This window comes from Sus scrofa, chromosome 16 (assembly GCF_000003025.6).
Source record: "Sus scrofa isolate TJ Tabasco breed Duroc chromosome 16, Sscrofa11.1, whole genome shotgun sequence".
NCBI lineage: Eukaryota > Metazoa > Chordata > Mammalia > Artiodactyla > Suidae > Sus > Sus scrofa.
Genome location: NC_010458.4, coordinates 61,481,972 through 61,505,176, shown reverse-complemented (window position 1 = coordinate 61,505,176; position 23,205 = coordinate 61,481,972). Strand labels below are relative to the sequence as shown.

Genomic DNA, 23,205 nt, shown 5'->3' with positions numbered 1-23,205 from the left:
ATGCGAATGAATTGCCAATCTAAATAGAGAGATGATTTTATTCTTGTTGCTTATCTATAATGAGTTATGAATGTGTATATGTGTCTAGATAGATATCTATGTGCCTATCTACAGTCGATATTATTTTCAATTTTGACAATTCCAGCTTAATTTGGAGAAATAATTCTGATAAAGCAGCAAATTCAATTATAATTTCACTTCTGAATAAAATGAATCTTTTCTTTGAAAGATCATATCATTATTGAGTGACAATAATTAAAACTTCCAGCTGTGGAGATACAATCTTAGGTTCAAATCTTAACTGTACCACTATCTTTGGGACTTTGGACAAATTCAAGTACAATAAAGTCATCATAACACTTATTTAAATGGGAGAAAAATTCACCTCACCCAGTGCTGTGTAGATAATCAAGGGTTCAATGAGTGCTATATCTTAAGATCAGTAATTCCCTCTCACAGCATAGAAAAATAAAATATCCCCAGTTAAAAATTACTCAAAAATGTAAAATCTTTCAATATAAAAATTTTATAAAATAACGCCTTTATTACTTTAAGATATCTGTACATTGTGAAATACAGCTAAGGAATATGAAATTTTCAAAAGCGTCAATCCATCACCATTACAATTCTTCCCCAAACGTGGTCAAAACATTAGGACTCCTTTGCATTTTCTCCCTCCTAGAGTCTCAGCCTGTATCTGTATGTTTAATAAGCACCCCAGATGCAAACTAATTGAGACTCATTGGCAAACATTTTTCTAATATGTCTGCATATGTATATTTAGCATTTTTTGATTGCCATTAGATACTCTTCTGCTCCGTAACATCCTATTTAACGGCTTCATAGGGTTGCTTCATAAAATGCATAATGCTCCGTTGTGAAACACAGGTGTTTTTAAACTCACATATAGTAATTTAAAACTAACAGCTAACAAGTACTTACAAACAGAGGGTTCTGCTTTAATTAGCAGATAAGATCTGAGAATTATCTGCATTCATTTACATGCAAACAGTAAATGAGCTTAAGTTCTCACAATGGTTTGTTCTACTAAATTAAGTACATTCACTGAGCAATCTCATGTGTGCAATTAATTTGCTAAAAAAATCATGGGATTGTAAGTATTGAATATATAGAGTTGAGGTCAATGAGATCGTCTTGTTTGGTCTGTGAAAATAAATGGACTACATTCAGTCTTAAATAATTTTCTCCTGGACTTGGTGGATTTCTTTAGTGAGGGTCACCTTGTGTTATCAATAAGGATAGGTGACATAATCTCCAGGAATAAAGCAAATGCTCATTAGAAATTGCACTAATGTACATTTTTTTAATTGTCTAAAATATTTGTGTTTTATGTCTTTCTATTTAGGTTGACAATTGATGCTGAGTGCCAATTACAGTTGCACAATTTTCCAATGGATGAACACTCCTGCCCCTTGGAATTCTCCAGTTGTAAGTAATACTCATTCTGTATCCTGTGTTCCCTCTAACCAGTATTCTTTCTGATTTCAGCATCAATTAATTGGGAGACTTTAGGGAATGCAAAATTGCATTAAACAATGTTGGTGATGTTGAATATTTTGACAATTTTTTTCTCATAAAAAAGGACCTATTTTATCAGGAATTACAAATACATTTCATTGGCACATAAACTTTTAATAAATTGGCAGTGGTTGCCTTGAGCCCTTGGTTGAGAAGGATTGGAAAGCCAGGCCTGGTCTCAAGAGAAGGTCGTAATTGTGGGTGATCCATCTCCACTCCCCCCATAAGCCCAGGAAGAGAGAGTAGCAGGACATTTGCTTGCTGTTTGCCTTTACATATCAGGACATACAGAGATCCAACAATGTTGTTGGCTCATTCCAGTTTTGATATACCTGCTAAAGATAATAAAATCAAAAATACTACATCCACTTGGAATTCTAGTAATATCTAGAACTCGCTATCCACCCGTGAACAAAAGACTGATTTTTGGTGTCTTGTGGATCCAATTCAAATTATAACTCTATTACTATAGACTTGAGCAAATCCCTGAATATCTTGGTGAGTCCATAACACAGGTGCCCAATAGAGATATAAGACTCTCCTCATCTAAACATTGTTTTGTTGATATAATATATGTAAAAGACTTGGTATGCTACCTGACACATAATAAGATTCAATCAAAAGCCCTCTTATTTTATTAATTATTATTATTGTTGGATAATAGACTATAGCAAGAAGATCCATGATGATTTTTTTTTGTCTTTTTGTCCTTTTTTTTTTCTTTTAAGGCCACACCCGCGGCATAGGAGGTTCCCAGGCTAGAGGTCTAATCAGAGCTGTAGCTGCCAGCCTACCCCAGAGCCACAGCAACACCAGATCTGAGCCTCGCCTGCAACCTACACCACAGCTTATGGCAACGCCAGATCCTTAACCCACTGAGCAGGCCAGGAATCAAACCTGCAACCTCATGGTTCCTAGTCGGATTTGTTTCAGCTGCACCATGAGGGGAGCTATTCATAATGATTCTAATATGAATTAAGCATTAATAACCTTCACAGATATTTCCTGCCTGAATCGAAAACAAGCCTCAGTTTCCCCCACATGTTTGCCTCACTGTTGGTTGTGAATTTGTGTTAGATTGCTCACTTCCTTCTTATTTTTGGTCTGTCAATTGTGCTGACTTCCTTTGACCATGAAACAATATCTTGCATATGTACTATTTACTATATATTGGCCACTTTTTATATCTTACCCCATAAAACAGAAAGTATATATATAGGAGTTCCTGTCATGGCACAGTGGTTAACGAATCTGACTAGGAACCATGAGGTTGCGGGTTCGATCCCTGGCCTTGCTCAGCGGGTTAAGGATCCGGCGTTGCTGTGAGCTGTGGTGGCAGGTTTGATCCCTGGCCTTGCTCAGTGGGTTAAGGATCCGGTGTTGCTGTGAGCTGTAGCGTAGGTCACAGACGTGGCTCAGATCCTGCATTCCTGTGGCTCTGGCATAGGCCGGCAGCTACAGCTCCAGTTAGACCCGTAGCCTGGGAACCTCCATATGCCATGGGAAGTGGCCCTACAAAAGGCAAAAAGACAAAAAAAAAAAAAAAAAAAAAAAAAAAAAGAAAATATACATATAATATATACAAAACCTTATATAGTATACCATCTATGCAAATGAAGTACTTTTATTAATTTGGATGTCATGACTTTTTAATGTACCTTCCTGTTAGGATGTGATGTAATTATAGTTATTTCCTCTGCTGTAATGCTCTTTAATCCAGGATCCTCATCTAAGTCATCACTTGATCTCTCTTGGTAGTTACCTCAGTGTCTTGTTTGTAGAAAGTGGTTGCTACATATGCTAATTTTTAATCATTTTCCATGTACTTTCCCATCTCATGGCAGATGGCTATCCACGTGAAGAAATTGTCTATCAGTGGAAGCGTAGTTCTGTTGAAGTGGGTGACACACGGTCTTGGAGGCTTTACCAATTTTCATTTGTTGGACTGAGAAATACCACTGAAGTAGTGAAGACAACTTCTGGTAAGATGCACTTAAAAAGAATATTGAGTGACCCTTCTAGAGTTTAAATTCTGGCATATATTATTCGGAAGGTTGCAATAGTTGTCTACCAGTGATACTCAGAACATTAAATGAAGTGTTTTAATTTACTAGAGAAAATTATAATGGTTTTCTAATATAATACATAAATACAAATGGATTCTATCCACTTAAAGCAAATTATTTCCTTAATTCTCTTAAGTAAAAATGAGTAACAGTTATTAAAAAAAAGAAATATCTGTTAGGCATAGGTATAATATTTCTTTTAAGAAAAATGTTTCATAACATATTGAAACAGCAGCATTTAAAGTATCACATGGGAAAGCTTGACATTCCAAAAATTCAGAAAAGTAACCATAATGGCTATGGACTAATTCTATGTTCAGTAATTAGATATTTTGAACTGGCTTCATCAGTCAACAAGGGACTGGATTTTGGTGTTAGACAGGCTGAGTTCAAATCCCAAATCCATGAGTTACCAGCTACATATTTTAAGAAATTTCTGAATTTCTCAGGGAATCAGTTCTCCCAGATAACCATTTTGGACAAAAAGATCTGCATGACAGACATACTGTATTTATGAAAAAAAATAAGATAAAATGCTTAGAATACCTGGCACTTAGCATTTAGTAAGTAGTAGTGCTTAACAATATTAAAATCTATATTTTTATATCAAATATAATAATGTTAGTATTATTTGAACTGATTTAAAAAACAATGTTGGACAAGAGAAACATATTTCCAGACTAGTTCTGTCTCTGGAGTTGCTGTAGGTTTATCCAAATCCTCCGCCATGCTGAGTACATGCTCCATATAGGTTTTTTTTTGTTGTTGTTGTTGTTTTTTTTGTCTTTTTGCCATTTCCTGGGCCGTTCCCACGCATATGGAGGTTCCCAGGCTAGGGGTCTAATCAGAGCGGTAACTGCCAGCCTACGCCAGAGCCACAGCAATGCGCATATAGGTTTTTTAAGCTACTCTTTATTAAAGTTATGTGCATTTAAACACATCCTAATTTCATATATAAACATTGTGTTCACAGCTTACCACTATTAAGATGTATCTTTTTGTATTTATTTCCATGAGTTAATATGCTTTCTGTTGATTGATTTACATATAATTTCCCCCCTGACATTCATAAGACATATGTTTGAGTTGACTAATTTAGAAAAAGGGCTTGGTCTGTTGCACAAAGAGAAACAAATTAAGGACCTACACAAATATGGAAATTTAAGATTCTTCCTTCAAAAACACCATCCTCTAAATCAAAGAGCTATCTGGCCCTAGTATTTTTAGCATTTGCAGATTTCTTAAAAGAAAATAAAAAGAATGTTGCAAAAAGAATCTGAAAGAAAATCAAAGAAATGCTCTAGTCTATTTTTAAAATGTGGCCTTATGTTCTCTTATGCACTAGAAATACTGACCATCGAGTATTAGAGCAATCTTTCTTTGGGTCCTCCAAAAAGACTCAAGACTGCCTTAGAACTGGTCTTCCATCTGTGAAAGAACATATGTAAAAATAATCTCTAAGTCTCTCTGCTTCCAGAATGAGAAATCGGGCATTAAGTTCTGTTGTACATTCATATTTCTGCAATGATTCCAGCACCCTAAAACAGAACTCACAAAGTCATGACTAGCAGAGCTTTTATTTTAGTCATTGGAGCCTAGAGTAGCATTAAAACCAGATGGTGGTGAGGGAAGGGTTGGCTTTATAGCATAGGGTCTAACATCTTCCTCATCCCAAGGTTTCATGTTGAGAACAGTCTAGAGTATTTACTAATCGTTTCAAAAGAAAATGATCTACTTGCTTAAAGCATGTCAAGAAAATTTATCAAGGTGTCACAAGACTATTTATCTTCCTGGAGAAATCAAAGCAAAAGTGTATTGATAACACATTTGATATTGAGTAGCACCTATAATTGATTATATCAACTCCTCGTGACTTTTAATATGAGAATTGCCTCCACCTTTGTCTTCTAGTCCACTCTCTGCTCTCCCTGGTTTGTTTTGTGGTACTGTTTCAGTTGCCTCTGTGATGAGAAAGGGCTGACTTGAAACTTAACACCAATGCTGAGAGGCAACTATTCTTGGGATAGTTGATATTGGATTCATTGGTAGTTCTGTATGAACTTGCCATTCTTATTGTCTTCAAACATAGCTCCATAACTAGTTATTTTTACAGGGAAGTTATATTAAAATTCTTGGGAAATTATCAGTAGGTGAAAACCATATCCTTTCTTGAATCTTGGCCATTATAACAATGTGATTTTCTCCTAAACTTAGAGTAAATATATCTCCCTTTGAGAAGTGTCTGTCAAAACTAGGCAAGAGTATTGCCTAAAATTTGCCTAGCTTACTTCAGGGATTTCTAACCTTCATTCACTGAATTTACCTTTCGTGACTTTCTTATATCCCAGTGTTGACTGTTGTGGGTTCCTTAGTGCTTTTTTTCTTTAAATTGATTCATTGTTATTAGTAAAATTAATTTTTTTTGTCTTTTTGCTATTTCTTGGGCCACTCCCGTGGCATATGGAGGTTCCCAGGCTAGGGGTCCAGTCGGAGCTGTGGCCACCGGCCTTCGCCAGAGCCACAGCAACGCAGGAACCGAGCCGCATCTGCAACCTACACCGCATGCAGCTCACGGCAACGCCAGATTGTTAACCCACTGAGCAAGGGCAGGGACCGAACCCACAACCTCACGGTTTCTAGTCGGATTCGTTAACCACTGCGCCATGCCAGGAACTCCAGTAAAATTAATTTTTAAAGGAAAGTTCATATTAAGACCATGATTAGAAAACCAGAAGTATTTGACATAAATAGAAATTGGTATAAAAATATAATAAGAAATAAACTGTTCTTAAAGTTTAAGTGCATATATTTGTGTTCTCCAGACTCTGAGTGTGTTGAAAAAGAAAAAAAGAGATATTAGAGAAAAGGGAGAGGACAACTAACACCAAATAAAACCCTGATTTAAACAGAAAGGGTATGCCACAGAAAGGAATTCTTGTACCATGTAATCAGTGCTATGTGATAATCCTGCATATACCACCTGAATCTCTTTGTCACCATTAGTATCTGTGTCATTCTTGAGAAAAATATTGTCTTGGTGATAGATTGGTAAGACCTGAAGGATATCTTTAATCCATGGTCAATACGTCAAAACAGATTCTGGGTCCACGATTTTTCCTTCAAACCACCGTCTTTTCCTGATTGCTCTGTATCTGGTAATAGCATCGTCATTGTCCCAGTGAGCCAGGCATGAACACTCAGAGGGTCACATGTCTGCCTCCCACATCTAATGAATCATGAAGGCACTTATGCCTCTGAAATATCTTGTGTAACTGTCCTCTTTTCAGGTGCCACTGCCACTGTCCTAGTTCATGGTTTTTTCTTCTCATCTGGACGGTGTTGGTAGCCTATTAAGCTCCATCCTGCTGTCAGTCTCTTTCTACAGTCTGTCCTTTATACATTAATCATAAAAGCTAGCACTTACGGAACACTAACTACATGTACCATGCAAACATTTTATATAAATGACCTACTTTAATTCTCATGGCTACAGTCATATTTAGCATCATTAACACTGAGGGCATCACCGAATATGAGGAAACAGACTTTTGGGGTTCATTTGTTTACAGGGATTAGATATGGAAGCTGGGACATGAATGTCAGTGGTTTGCTTTCAGACTCATGTGCTTAATCACTGCACTATTTTTATTCCCACTGTTGCCCCATGAGTCTTCCTGAACCACAACTTTGCTCACGTCCCAAGAATTAAAGAGATTCAATTAAGCACAAGCTATTGTTCCTGTTATATAAACCCCTGATGTCAGGAACTTTCCAGCTCGTTTTCTGTAATTTCCCAGCTTATAACAAAACCACTCTGTTAATATTTTCCTGAAAATATAAATAGCCAATCCTTTTGCACTCCTTGAATTTCAGTCTTCTTTCTCTTTTGAATGGATTGTCAACTCCTACTACCTTGTCTTTAAAACATAAACAAACAGTTTCTCTTCAATGAGATCTTTACAAACGTTAATGCCAAAACAACTTGGAACAATTTTTAAGAATGTGCATTCTGGGACCCAGGCAACTCTGGTCTGAATACTGGTTTGTACACCTTGTTAATCTATCTGTACTCAATATCACCAGTGTAACAAATGTTACAGGGTTACTCTAGGATTAAGTAAGAAATTCCATTAAAAATGCTTAAAACTGTGTCTGACATAGAGTAAGGATTCAGTAAACAGAAGACACCGTGATTGTCATCATCAGACTCCCCTCATGGCATTTCCTTTCACCTTATGAAAACATAATTTCTTCCTTATATTGTTTGGGCACTTATTTCCTCTCTTCTGCCTTCTCACTCCAGTAAGTCATAAACTTCCCAGTGGAAGACTTCTTTTAATCATCTTTGTATCCCCAATGCTGGTAGCCTGTCAGCTTGCTTATAGTTTTTGATTAGTGGATAATTATAATGGATTGCTTGTGGAGTTTCTTGTGGTCCAGTGGGTTAAGGATCCATCATTGTCAATGCATTGGCTTGAGTTGCTGCTGTGGTGCAGTTTCAATCCCTGGTTTGGGGTCTGGTGTGGCCAAAAAAAAAAAAAAAAAAAAAAAGTCTTATAAAAGTAAATAAAATGGATTGCTTGTAACAATTACATTGATAAAACCATAATTTCTTCCTCAAATAAGCAATGTGGAATTCTATTATATATTTTTCCATTACTTATGTTTGCTTTGAGGTAGAAGATTTTGTTCTTTCTAATCATGTTCATGCTGCCATAGCCAGTTTACCATATTATCTATGTTATTTTTGGCATCAAGCAGAGCTTTGTTCCCTCATGTTCTCATCCTGAAATGTGGCTAGAAAAAAATAGGCAAATGAGCTTTTTAGGGAAACCTACATTCTTGGGGTTCTATTGCCATCATTATAAATCCAAAAGCAAGATGTTTTTCCAAATTAGAAAAATGTTAAATATTTTTTCTTCCAGTTTTATTGAGTACGATACATACAACAGTATATGAATTTAAGGAATACAGCATGATTTGATGTAAATATATCATGAAATGATTACCACAATAAGTTCAGTGGACATCAGTCTTCTCATGCAGATACTAAATTAAAGAAATATACAATTTTTTCTCCTTGTGATAAGAACTCAGGGATTTACTCTCAACTTTTATATAAAACGTATTGCAGTGTTAATTATATTTGACATGTCATACTTTACATGCCTAGTACTTCTTTACCTTATAGCCAGAAGTTTGTACCTTTTGGCTACATTCATCCAATTCTCCCTTCCTCTAGTAACCACAAATCAGAACTCTTTTTCTATGAGTTAGTTTGTTTTTGAACTACAGTTAATCTAAAACACTATCTTGCTTCCTCATACACAACATAGTGATTTGATATTTCTATACATTTCTTTTTTTTCTTTTTTTTTTTATTTTCCCACTGTACAGCAAGGGGGTCAGGTTATCCTTACATGTATACATTACAATTACATTTTTTCCCCCACCCTTTGTTCTGTTGCAACATGAGTATTAGACATAGTTCTCAATGCTATTCAGCAGGATCTCCTTGTAAATCTATTCTAGGTTGTGTCTGATAAGCCCAAGCTCCAATCCCTCCCATCCCTCCCCCTCCCATCAGGCAACCACAAGTCTCTTCTCCAAGTCCATGATTTTCTTTTCTGAGATGTTCATTTGTGCTGGATATTAGATTCCAGTTATAAGTGATATCATATGGTATTTGTCTTTGTCTTTCTGGCTCATTTCACTCAGGATGAGATTCTCTAGTTCCATCCATGTTGCTGCAAATGGCATTATGTCATTCTTTTTTATGGCTGAGTAGTATTCCATTGTGTATATAGACCACCTCTTCCGAATCCAATCATCTGTCGATGGACATTTGGGTTGTTTCCATGTCCTGGCTATTGTGAATAGTGCTGCAATGAACATGCGGGTGCATGTGTCTCTTTTAAGTAGAGTTTTGTCCGGATAGATGCCCAAGAGTGGGATTGCGGGGTCTTATGGAAGTTCTATGTATAGATTTCTAAGGTATCTCCAAACTGTTCTCCATAGTGGCTGCACCAGTTGACATTCCCACCAACAGTGCAGGAGGGTTCCCTTTTCTCCACAGCCCCTCCAGCACTTGTTATTTGTCGATTTATTAATGATGGCCATTCTGACTGGTGTGAGGTGGTATCTCATGGTGGTTTTGATTTGCATTTCTCTTATAATCAGCGATGTTGAGCATTTTTTCATGTGTTTGTTGGCAATCTGTATATCTTCTTTGGAGAAATGTCTATTCAGGTCTTTTGCCCATTTTTCCATTGATTGATTGGTTTTTTTGCTGTTGTCTATACATTTCAAAATCATCACCATGGTAAGTCCAGAAAACCACTAAGTCATATATATTGTGTTTAGCAATGTATACATCAGGGTTTCATAATTTTTTGGCATTCTTATGTATATTGACTATTATTTACTTTCTTTCTATCTTGAACCTACCTTTTTGGTTTAGATCCCATGTGCAAATTACACTTTCCTGATTTCTATTACAAGGAATTCATAAACACTAAAATAAAAAATTTATGTACTGCTTAACTCATCTTACTTCTCAACAGTGGTGTGCACACTGCAGTTTTAGAAACACCTGCTCTGCAGATAAAGTCCATGTTCATTGCTTGATTTCTAAAATATAGAGCATTTACCTTAGATCTTCAAACATTGCTCATTATTCTCCCAGCATGCTCTTTATTTTCCCTAAGATTTTTTTTTGGATAGTTTGCACCTATTTCGGATTTTTGTGCTCTGTTTTTCTTAAGACTAAGCTCAAGTTCAACCTTTTTTTGTCTCTGTTAGTATATGTGTACTGTCAAATACTTCTTCAAATAAAAAAAGGAAAAAAAAAAGAAAGTAAAAGCTCCCACTGTCTAGGCTGTGTTCTAATTTATATGTCAAATATGTGTAAGTTAATGGTAATTTTTTCATTGAAGAGGTTGGAATGAAAATCACTGATAAACCTAAATGATAGAAGATAAATAAACAAGGGTAGCCCCAGGACTACAGTTTCTGGTTACTTGTGAGTCACAGTAAGTTGTGAGCTTATTTTAGTCCATAATCAACTTTTCAAATCACTTGAAGCAAAGTAATATCTTAAATTAAATCAGTGTGAAAGACTGTACAGTAATAGATTTTTTATTTTATTTTTTAAGATTCAATTTAGAAAAATTAACTTTGTTTTCTGGAGTGGAAAATGTATGAATTATGTAAAGAGCAGGGCCAGGAACAGCTATGGGAAAGTCTTTTGCCCTTTCTGGAATGAAAGTTCCTTATTTATAAAGTGAATGCATTTGACTTCATGCTTCTTTAAAGTCCTTGTCCTTAGACTTATTTATAATCTCTGATGTAACCAAAGCTACAGTAAAAATGTCTCAAAATGTAGGAGCAAGTTTCTTTACAAATTAATGTTTTTCTGGAATGTTTTTCTTCGAAGATTTCAACATTTTCAAAGCAAGTCAAATGCAAAAGTTAATTCCTTTAGGCTTTTAACTTAAAAAGAAGGGCAGTCACACTCTGTTTTTTACATCTTTTTATTATTAGCGTTATGACATTATATATATCTTAGAATATTCATATACTAAACTTAAAAATCCCACATGAAATTTTAAATTCCAAGATTACTCTGACATTAGCTAGTGGGGAGATAGGCTTTAGAAGTAGAGAGGGGTTGCATAGAGAATTCATAGGAATTCTAAGGAAAACTGTTTGGTTTCAAGGTAACACACTGAAATTCTGCTTTCATTCCATTGGTAAGAATTAGCTGCATGTTCCTGGGGAGAGAAAAATGGGGCTAGGAAGTGTAGCTCTGTATAATTGGAAGGAACAATGGATTGTATGACTTTCTAGTGTCTATGCAACATATTTCTCACAAGCTTTTGAGAGAGGTATTATTTTTCCATTTGACAGATGAACCAACTTAAGTTTAGAGATGCTAAGTAATTTGTTCAAGGCTATTCCATTGGCTTATTTACCCGTATCTCACATTTTTACCTCACTGCCTCTCAAAAACACATTAGGTAAAGAGATGATTTCACTAAAATTAAAAATATGTATATTCTTAAGGTTGATACTAGCTAATTTTACAGGGGCAAAAATGATGTGATAGCACTTAATATGTTAACTGTATACATGTATCAACAAAATGTTAACCTGTAGGAATAGCAATTATATTTACAGAGGGCAATAACATCAAGTGAGAAACAATTTAGCCACAGTATCTTTTCTTTTTTCAGATACACATTTATTGCTCATAATATATTGCTATTCATTTGCTAAGTGAGTAAATGTACTACCATGCAAACTAGCCTTAACTGAGAAACTCTTGGATCCAATATTTCTATAAATGTATTACTTGCAGAAAAAACTCATTAGAAAGAAAGTATAATAAAATGATTGCTTGCCTACTATTTACAGTAATTTTGAGGACTCATATCTTATCTTGACCCTCTATCAAAACCAACCAGGTCAAAACAACAGTCATTTTTATCCAGTTATATAGTAGTTCATTAGTGAGACTGGTATAATAATAGAGCGCTCTTATCTAGCTGCTGTACCCAAATAAATGTAAAACATCAAATAATTTTTAAAAATACAAAAGTCTGAGGTGATGGAGAGTGAATGTACAGACATTGTGCTCTATACACAGGCTCACGAGGGTTCCTTTCACTCTCTTTGATGCAATCATAACTTCTTCCTCTGATTTTTGCATTTTTAGAAAACAGTGCTATCCAGGATTGCACATATGCAAATTTAAGCATGTCAGAGACTGAAAAGGGCATCAAATAGCAATGGAGAAAATAATGCGCGATTTTTTTGTATTTTTTTTTAACATTTAACTTTCTTTTCTTCAAAAGGAGGTTACTATGAGAGCCAAAGTGTATTGCAGCACGTAATAGCCCAAAAAAGAATTTTTGGGTATACAAGCTGGGGCTGACCAGAATTTGTTGACTATTCTCACCTACCACTCCTGTAATCTATCTTGATTAGAGAATCAAGAAGAGTTCATTTTATTTATTCCAGAAGAGCAGAAAGAGATCAGAAAAGCCTAAGGACTAGAGATGTTAAGCATATTAAACATGACTCAGTATATTATTTTCAGTTTACTCTTATAGATGTGTGTCTGCTATTCAATGAACTGACAATGCTTCATATTTAACATATAAACCACATCATAACTGTTTAATTTTTCACAATTGTCTCCCAGTTTATCGACTCCTAAATTAACTACTCCTTGTTATACATCATCTATCAGAATAATGACAAGAAGAAATACTAAAAAATAACATTTTCTCTATTTCTTCCCCCATACCCACCACAAACCTAATTATTTTGCCCAATAAGCATTTCTCTATCAGCCCTGTAAGATATCTTTATTTATGAATTCTGAAGTACAATAAATGACATTATCGATAAGATGAAAGCATCAATTAGATAACTGAGTTTACTGGAATAGTTTCCAAATGTGATTTCTAATATGCCTATACTCATAGGATTTACAGCACCACACCTTGGTTTTCATCATTACATGTATTGTTCACTGCTAAATGGTGAAGAGCTTTGTAATATAAAAGACAATATGTAATTCATGAGCTGTGTAATGACTCCTTGCTAAAGAGATAATACAATCACGAACTATAATTGTAACCGCCTACTGGTTATACTTTCTTAGTTGGTGATTTCTTGTTACCAATATACTGAGAGTAAAATTACAGTGATAGAAAATTAAAATTTTAGAGCTAAGTATCAAAGATTAAGGCCAATTGTGATTTTACTTACGGTTAATTGCTCTGAAGAGGTAAAAGCACTGTTTGCAAATTGGTAGCCAGTTATGTGACTCCAGCCTAGAGCAGAGATCATTAGACATGAGAGGTAAACTTTTATTTCAGTTGATGTGGAACAATAGAGAAATGTCATATGAAAATCTTAAATGTCTTAACATCTTAAATATCTGGGTTGTCATTTGCATTTGAAAATGATTGGGGGAGGAGGAAAGGAATCTGACTAGCATCCATAAGGATACAGGTTCTATCCCTGGCCTCATTCAGTGGGTTAGGATCAACTATTGCGGTGAGCTGTGGTGAAGTTTGCAGATGTGGCTCGGATCTGGCATTGCAGTGACTGTGGTGTAGACAAGCGGCTACAGCTCTGATTTGACCCCTAGCCTGGGAACCTCATATGCTGCATGTGCAGTCCTAAAAAAAAAAAAAAAAAAAAAAAAAAAAGAAAGAAAGAAAATGATTGGGTAGAGTCAAATTCTCACCTGTCCCAATGGGAGAGGCACAAAATCACATTTACCAAAATTCCTAACACCTCCTGTTGTGTTTTCAACACTATATGATTTTCTTCTTGAATCACTGTTTATTTATTCTAGAAAACTATATGCATGTATATCTCAGTCAAAATCAGAGAAAATGAAGGATTAACGATTCTCAAATGAGAAGCACATATATATCTGCGGAAATGAGTATATTCATTTACTTTTAATAGGTAGAGAGAATTTCTGTCATGAAACAACACTCTAAGAAATGAGAGTGAAAATTATTTCTTAATCAAGGTTTTCCTGAGAATAGATGAGAGTTGCAGAGAAGTGCCAGAACCTAGTCAAGCTAGTTCTACCTTCCTTTTTTACATTTTAGAATTGTGTTTATCACAAATATCTAAAATATTCAATGCGTATCAACTTTAAGTTCATTCAGTTTAGCTCTATGACCTGCTTTCATGGAAGATGGATTTTAATTAAAGAGGGTTGTGAAGTTCTTTGTATGGATGTCTGTGCATCTAGTCTTCTCTGTGTTATTTCTCCCTTCCTTCCTTCCTCCTTTTCTCCTTCCTTCTTACCTTTTCTTTTCTTTTTTCTTTCTTTCTTCCTTTCTTTCTTTCTTTCTTTCTTTCTTTCTTTCTTTCTTTCTTTCTTTCTTTTTCTTTCTTTCCTTTCTTTCTCTCTCACATCTAAGCAGCTGAAAGCTGTGTCACAATTTTCCTCCACATTACTGATTAGCAGTCTTGCAGAGCCAATTAATACCTTTCCCTTCATCTTCTTTGATAAAGTGTATACTTGGATATAGCACAAAAAAACAGTGATTGCCTTTGAAAGTTGCCTTTGTGTTTGTGCTGCCATATAGTTGAATGACATTGAACAAGTCATTTTCTCTTTTGACCCTAAATTTCTTCATCTCAAAATAAAAAATCAGATTAGATTTACCATGAAGGTCCTTTTCACCCATAAAATGCTGTTCTTTAATGCTGATATTTAGCAGCTCTGTCATAAAGCAAACTTCTGATGGGTATTTAGGTTTTCTACATTCCTATGAGTTCCTAACAGAAATTTCTTCATGTTTTCTTATTCAGTAAAGTTCAGAAATTAATAGATCTATTTTATCTGTCACATACAGAGAATTCTGGTAGTAACTATGGAGCAAATGGCTCAGGGTGTTGTCATAGGGATAGCTGGTAAATTAAGTTCTGAAAAAATGTATTTGGCCTGGGAAAAACAAGCTCACTGTGGGTGTGAAGAGCAAGGGTGGAATTTAATTGAATCCCCTGTGAATGATAAACTGGGAGCAGGCAAAGCTAGACAATGGCTGTGACATAGCTTTCAGAGAGGAGAGAGAATATATTGCTTGGTATCTGCAAACAGAAAGAATACTTGCAATTAAGAGTGCACAATATGACATTAATTTGTTATTTTATTTTTAATAATATAGGTTGGGCTGCTGCAAAATGGCAGTCAATTAAAACAGTACTGATACTACTGACTATAATAATAATTACACTCTATAATAATGATAAGAAGAATATAATGTGCTAACATTTCTAAGCCCTTTATATATACATTATCTCATTCACTTTTCACAGTAATTCTATAATGTGATGCTCATTTTCCAGGTGAGATTGTGATGTACAAACAATCTTGTAGAAAAGTATCCAGAAAAGGTAAATACCTTTTCCAGGACCCTAGCGTAAGATACTAAACAGACACCCATGTTCCCTGACCGAGAGGCTGATTTTCCAAGTGTTGACTAAAGCTGTTTTTGAATTTGTATTTGCAGAAAGATTTGTATATATGTGTGTGTGTGTGTGTATGTATTTGTCTAACATGTAATTTTTTTCTCTTTATTGTTATGGCTTCTATCTATATCTATCTATCTACTATCTGTATATCTAAAATTGCATACACGTAAGGCAGAATCAGACCACCTGTACTGGTCTGGTTAAGCTAGACTAGGTTATGGTAGAATATAGCCCTCAAATCTCAGTGGTTTAAAACTAATACATATAAAATTATATATGTACACACACACACATATACACTGCATGTATTGCTTTTCCCTGTGCTTTTTCATTCTGTGGCATGCCATTCTCAGAGCTAAAGGGTGAAAAAATAAAAGAATAAAATGATTCTTCAAGTTTCTGCTTTGATAGGAATAAGTCATTGGGTCTACTTGCCAAAACAAGTCACATGAGCAAGCCTGATGTTTATAGGGTGGGATGTATGCTTCTCTTACACAAAGGGCCACCACTGAAGGCCTCTATAGGGCTGGACTTGGTAGAAAATGATAGCAGATATTTAGAACTACAAAACTGTAATGAAAACTTACTATTAGTATAATCCTTCCATTACACATGGCCTACCTACCTGGTCATGTCAGCACCTATAGCTGGAGATGACCTGTCAGGATAAGCCCCCCACTAAGGGAAAGAAATTACTTACTCTTGAGGGAAACAGAGCCCAGGCATAAAACTGTCTCTTACTCTGAAAATTCTCCTCTTGGAAAGAAACTATTCTTCATCAAGCCTACTTCACTCTGTCAGTGACTTAGAGCTATGATTTCCTGTTGAGGTAAAATTGCTTCAGAGGGAGCTAGTAAGAAGACACAATATTAACATGAAAATTATTGCAAGGTGATGGGAACCGTCATGTTGTATAAACCTGGGCAAGATTTCTCCTGCTGCTTCTGGGATAGCATTATTAATTATAATAGAAAACAAGCCTATAAATATTGGTCCCATACTAAATTCAATTTTACAAATATTAGGCAGTGGTAACTTCTAAAAAACAATAAAACCAGAATCATCCTCTTGTCAGAAGGAGGAAGTAATTGAACATGGTTTAATAATGAATGACCACAAAATAATGAAAAGGTCAAGCTTTCTTGATTACCATTCCCTTTTTTCATGACAAAAAGGATCCACAATATCTCTAATAAGTCTTGTGTAAGAAAAGTTCAGAGTAGTTTCAAGTAAAACTTGGCCACTACTTAAGACTAAACTGACATAAAAAGAAATTTTCATTTCACTGGCTGATACTGAATTAGTAGGAGATATTCTCTTCCTAAAAATGTACTACTATTAATTGACATAGAAATAGTGTGTTGATGATGATATGAGGAGGAGGAGGAAGCATACGTTAAAGCCAGCTTCTATTGGGCATTTTGTATACACCAGGCACCATGCTAAGCACTTTACAAGATCTGTGTAAATTTGTAGCAACTTTAGAAGGTAGCTCTTATTGATATTTCCATGATAACATAGGTGGTAAGTGACAGTGCTAGAATTTGAACCTGTGCTCTGATGTAGGGCCATGGTGCTTTTGTTGGGTCTCATTTGTAGGAAGTAGTGATTTCCTTTCCATTAGGGAATAGGTGGTGGTGGGGGGTGTGTGTGTGTGTGTGTGTGTGTGTGTGTGTGTGTGTGTGTGTGTGTTATACATAAAAAACACGTGTTTTCAAGGAAGCTTAAGAGATTTGCATATTGTAACATGATACATTCTGTTATTCAAGTGATGGCAGTATTCAGATTTTTGAATAACTGTTTCTAATCTGATATGTCCAGTTTTCTTTTTACAAAGATAAGAATGAGGAAGTGATACGAGTGTCTTGAACAAGGCTAGTTAAAATGTTTCCTATTACTAGAAGCATTATCTATGACTCAAAGGGAAACCCTGGATAAAATTACACAGACACAATATTAGTAAAATATCACTTTCAGTAAAATTTGAAGGGAAAAAATCTTCGGCTAGGGGTGAGAGGATATGGTCTTAAGTCCTTGCAGATGCTTATTTGCTAACAGGTGCATACATCTGGGCAAGTCATTTAACATTTGGACCTCACTTTGCTTACCTGTAAAATCAAAGAATTATAATTGCCCTACCTCAGTTCCTATGAGACTTAACTGAGGTAAGTATATGAAATGCTTAGGAAATTGTGCAGAGCCTTAGATAGATGACAATGTTATCATAATATAATTGTGTGTTCTCCTCTTTCTTACTCCTTTCTCTAACTCTTAAAATTAAAAAAAAAATTCTGCATGAAAAATCCAGGCATATTTAATGACTCTGAGAAAAGTGATTTATAATTTCTTGAAAGTTTGTCGAAGGTAGAGATTGGTGTGATGATCCACTCCTGCTTGATTCATGACCTTCCATTTGAACCAAAGAAAGGAAGAAAGCTGAATTATGTCCAAAAGGGCAGAAGTGTGAGTGTGAGTGCCCTTTTAATAGCTAGACCATAAAGTGGATTTTGAAAGGAAAGATCCTGAGGATTTGGGAAATTGATAATATGCCTGACCTTGACTAGCTTGAAGTGTCCAACACATGCACGTGCATGTGCACACGCACGCATGAACACACAAACACTTTGCTAGATGCATCAGAAGAGTTCATTATTTTTCACTCCACGTTACTAACAATACTCTGTGCTATAGTTATGCACTAAAGACAAAAACACACCTGTCAAAGAAACCCCAGACTTGGCCAGTCAAGTTGTTTTATTTCTTAGATTAAAAAAAATGACGTTCAGAGAAGTGAAACAGCTTGCCTAAGGTCTCTCAGCTCATCTGACAGGAAATGAAGCATCTAATAATTGGTTTTCAGAACTCATTCAAGCCTCTCTAAGTTCTCTATCTCGAAAGTTTACTTCGGCACCTCCTCTCTTGCATCAGATACTGAAATAAAATAGAAGAAAAATACAAATCAAAGAGAAAAAATGACTGAGTTAACAAGGTGACCTATTTCTACTTTCTCTGCTGGAAGATATTGGCAATCATTGCTTTCTGAGGAGCAAGTTCCATGCAGCTTAGCTTTTTGATGCTGTTTGTAATTCTGTATAGTATTTGTTGAAATACCACAGAGTGGTGAAAGGGAAGCTAGAGTGGAGATTCTTAAAACCCAGGTTTTCTTCCAGGACTGCTTCTAACATGCTAATTAATCCTTGATCAAATCCCTCTGTGAATCAGTTTCTCATCAGTAAGATGTATATGACATGAGCTGGAGTCCTTTCTCAGAAAAGTACAGACAGAATCAAGTGATAGAGTCCTGTCATGGCTCAGCAGTTAACAAACCTGACTAGCATCCTTGAGGACACAGGTTCTATCCCTGGCCTCGCTCAGTGGGTTGAGGATCTGGCATTGCCGTGAGCTATGGTGTAGGTCGTAGACTCGGCTCAGATCCCGTATTGCTGTGGCTCTGGTGTAGGCCAGCGGCTACAGCTCCAATTGGACCCTTAGCCTGGGAACCTCCATATGCCCCAGATGCAGCCCTAAAAAAAAGAATCAAATGAAACAATGGATATGAAAATGCTTTATAACATGTTGGAATTACAGCACTAGCAAAGCATCATCATCATTGCTTTAATAATTATCCCCCTCAGATCTGAAGTTCTAAAGTCATGCCTTGGATTTGAGATCTATATTTATCTATATGTCAGTAAGGAAAATGAGACATGAAAAAAAAAAAAAAAAAAAAAAAAAAACAATCATTTATCCCAGCTCCAGAAGGAGCCAGTCTAGAAGTGTGACTCATTTTCCTGCTTCTCACTCCTGGGTTCCTGTGATCAGATTTTGTCAGCAGGGCTTAATAAGGATGACAAGCTGACAACAATCAAGCATATTGTTAAAGCAACACAAAAGGCAAAAATCTGGCTTTTTTTTTTTTTTGGTATACTTTTGGTGGAGAAATTGTTATTAAAAGATCAAGGCTAAATGTGGAAATAAAAGGATGAAGAGTTAGACTCAGAGGAAGACAGAGAAAGATGGAATTTGATAGCCTCAGGCTGAATGCATTTTCTCCTAAAGCCAATAAAGGATCTGTAGCATTTGACAGTTTTGAACCCCTATGGGGGTTTGAGGACCAGCAGAGAAGGGTAAACTCAGTCCTTTAGCTTTCCTGAGAATTGAAAGTTAAAAAATACTTTTTTGCTATTGGAATTATTGATTCCTCATAGCAATGGTATTTATTCTCTCAACTAGTCCATGCACAGAATATTCATACAGCCATTTTGCAAATAAAATGAAAACGCAGGATAAATAACTTGCCTGAGGTCACATGGCTAATAGGTGGAAGATCCAGGATCCAGGCCTAGTCCAGACCACAAAGCCTGCCTGTGTACACGTGTGCAACACTGCCTAACTCTCCTAGCAGTGACTCAAAGCTCTGGTTTAGCTCCTTTTTTGATGTCGCCTAAATTCAGTTCCTTGGTTATTTATTCAGGACCTCCTGTGTTCCAAGCATCATTAATAGGGTTCAAGACTGTCAATTAGACACAGTTCTCGGCCTCAAGCAGCTCACAGTTCGGTGGAATGACAATGAGCCAGATCTAACCGAATTTTCGATAATTTTTACTTGAGCCTCTATGTGACAAGCCTGATGAAGCATCTCACAGAAAAATCCATACTTTTTACTATACCAGAGCACATTAATATACATATGCTTCAAAAGCACGTCTTTTTTTTTTTTTTTTTTTGGTCTTTTGTCTTTTTAGAGCTGCACCCGCAGCATATGGAGATTCCCAGGCTCGGGGGCTAGGGGTCTAATGGGAGCTACGCCAGAGCCACAGCAATGCTGGATCCGAGCTGCATCTACGACCTACACCACAGCTCACAGCAATGCCAGATCCTTTACCCACTGGGTGAGGCCAGGGATCCAACCTTCAATCTCTTGGTTCCTAGTTGGATTCACTTCCACTGCACCACAATGGGAACTCCAAGCATGTCATCTTTACTTATTTTTTTGAATAGGAAGCCATTATCCCCAAAATATCTCAAATTCTTAAAATACCTTAGTATGTGTTTGGAGTATAATTTGAAAGTATTGGTACAGTCATTACCCAGTTTAAGTGCTATTGTAGTTCTTAATTATGACTGCGCCAGGGCTTATTTTAGTGAGTTGCCTACCTCCACCCACCCTTCTTTCTGGAAGTCAGGATGCTCGCCCCCATGCCTACAATGCTTGGTGCCTCCCAGAGAGAGGTGGTGGGAGAGAGGTGTCTGTAGAGACCAACAGGCAGCCCAGCCCTCTGAAAACTGAAGTTTGCTTGGGAAGCTTTTGCTAAAACAGCAGCCAGTGTGGCATTTCTACAGCTGTGTCAGCTTAATCTTGAATGAGATGCTACATGGTTTTTGCCTTCCCCTAGCTTTTGAATTCTATTTTTTGGCCCATGGAAGTATCAGCATGAGCTCTGTATCCAGACAAACCTCATCTGTCTGTCACTCTAGATACAATAGTCATTTGATATTGAATCCAAACTTTAAATCTTTCCTCTGTCCCTCAGGAGTCTTTTCCATGACTGAGGAGAATATTATAGATCACAGTCAAGAACAGTATTGAGATCTGTTTGTGATCCATGGCTCGAGTGCTGCAGTTTCATGTCTAAACCTGAAATTATACTGACTAGAGTTTTCTTTAGAATGGAGATATTAGGAAATTAACAGTTAGCATTCCAGCTCTGTAGCTTTTACTTGAATAATGCATCTTTTTGGCCTAAGAGGTAGACTTGGGAGAATTTTAGATGAGGAGTCAGATAAATGGAGCTCTGGTTCCATCTCTGCAAGCAGCATTGACTTGAGCAGGTTTCTAGCCCTTCTGAGCTACTGGGAGTTGCCTGTCTGAGTCATGGTTTCCATGCATTGCGAGATTATCATGGGATGCCCAGGGACTCACTGTACGACCCGTTGTAGGACACACTGCAGGCAATGGGCCCTGCCCTGAAGGTGACAGCTGACGTGATGGAGTGGTATCCACTTCTCCTCTACTGTCCCACAACTAGTCTATCTCCTCTCCTTGAGACACTCGATTTTTGTCTCTGTGGCTAAATCACACACAGCTGTCAAACCCAAGATCTAGTGACACTGTGGGTATGTGATCTTTTCCCTATCTTCACATGTATTGCTTCATTCAACAGTTCTATTGTACTGACAATTCACCACCATACAGCTAGCACTAGTGTTTCTTTAATTATTGTGCATATGTTTCTTGCTTCTCCAAATAGATTTTAAATACACTGAAAACACAAAGGCATTAAAGCACCCCTCTTGTGGCATGATTTTGAGTGGATACTTGGCAGAAGCTCAGGGCACTGGGGGGAAAGGTTTAAAAGCCTAGTTGGTTACTGGGCCTCTTTTTTTTTTGTTTTTTGTTTTTGTCTTTTTGCTATTTCTTTGGGCCTCTCCCGTGACATATGGAGATTCCCAGGCTAGGGGCTGAATCGGAGCTGTAGCCGCCGGCCTACGCCAGAGCCACAGCAATGTGGGATCCGAGCCGCGTCTGCAACCTACATCACAGCTCATGGCAACGCCGGATCGTTAACCCACTGAGCAAGGGCAGGGACCGAACCTGCAACCTCATGGTTCCTCGTTGGATTCATTAACCACTGCGCCATGACGGGAACTCCTGGGCCTCTTCTTGATAAAACACAGTTAACATTTTTCAAGTTATATAAAGATACTTATATTCCTTTTGTCTTAAAAGTAGTTCAAGTAAAATTTACTTTTAGAAGCAAAATGTGTCAGACAGGATTATTTAAGTCACGGATATCAGATTTGGTAACTGATATTCAAAGATCTGGCTTCGCTCCATGTATTTCATCTTTTATCAGTGGTATTGGCTTTCTCCTAACACTCTGTACAGGACCACCATGGAGAACTAACTTCTCCTTTCCAATTGCTGAGAAAGGAGAAGAGTAAGTTTCCCAAAGGAAATTTAGGGTACTTGGGTCAAAGAAGGATGGGAGGAGCTCGTGCGTAAATGACCTGTTAATATCCATTACATTAGTGTTCTTTCTCTTAAGCCTAGAGAATATGAGAATGAAATCTCAGTTATAAGAAGAAAATAAACAAGAAGAAACATCCATTTAAACATATGTTAACCTCAAATTTACCATTTCTCATTTAATATTAAGCCTAGAGCCTAAGAGCAGTCTTCAGTGTCAAACTTAAGCAGAATAATTTACCATTTCTCATTTAATATTAAGCCTAGAGCCTAAGAGCAGTCTTCAGTGTCAAACTTAAGCAGAATATATTTTCTTTTATTCCTTTAACAATGTTTTGTGGGTAGAAATGGCCCAGGGTAGGAAACACTGGTATTGTCAATAGCAAAATTATTACACGATGTTATTAACTGATGTTTACTTTGGTCACTTTATAGATCAGGAACAGAAACTGAAGCCAATAATTTAAACACAAAGCAAGAGAGCTGGGCAACAGCAGATTGTGAGCGCTACATCAGCCTGTGAGATGATGTTACAGTAGCAATAACATGACCACATCTAACTTCCTAGGGGATGAATGAGTGGTTTCCTACCATGCTCCAAACAGAAAGGAGAATGGA

General features: G+C 36.6%; 1 protein-coding gene across 3 annotated transcripts in view; it reads left to right on the top strand.

Moving 5' to 3' along the window:
- GABRG2 (gamma-aminobutyric acid type A receptor gamma2 subunit) overlaps positions 1–23,205 on the top strand; it is a 101,754-nt gene that overhangs the window by 38,199 nt on the left and 40,350 nt on the right. For all 3 annotated transcript variants that reach the window (XM_003359825.4, XM_003134087.4, XM_021076713.1), the window contains exons 5-6: positions 1,367–1,449; positions 3,384–3,521. In XM_003359825.4, the coding sequence (XP_003359873.1) occupies positions 1,367–1,449; positions 3,384–3,521 (221 nt within the window). The remainder of the gene's footprint in view (positions 1–1,366; positions 1,450–3,383; positions 3,522–23,205) is intronic.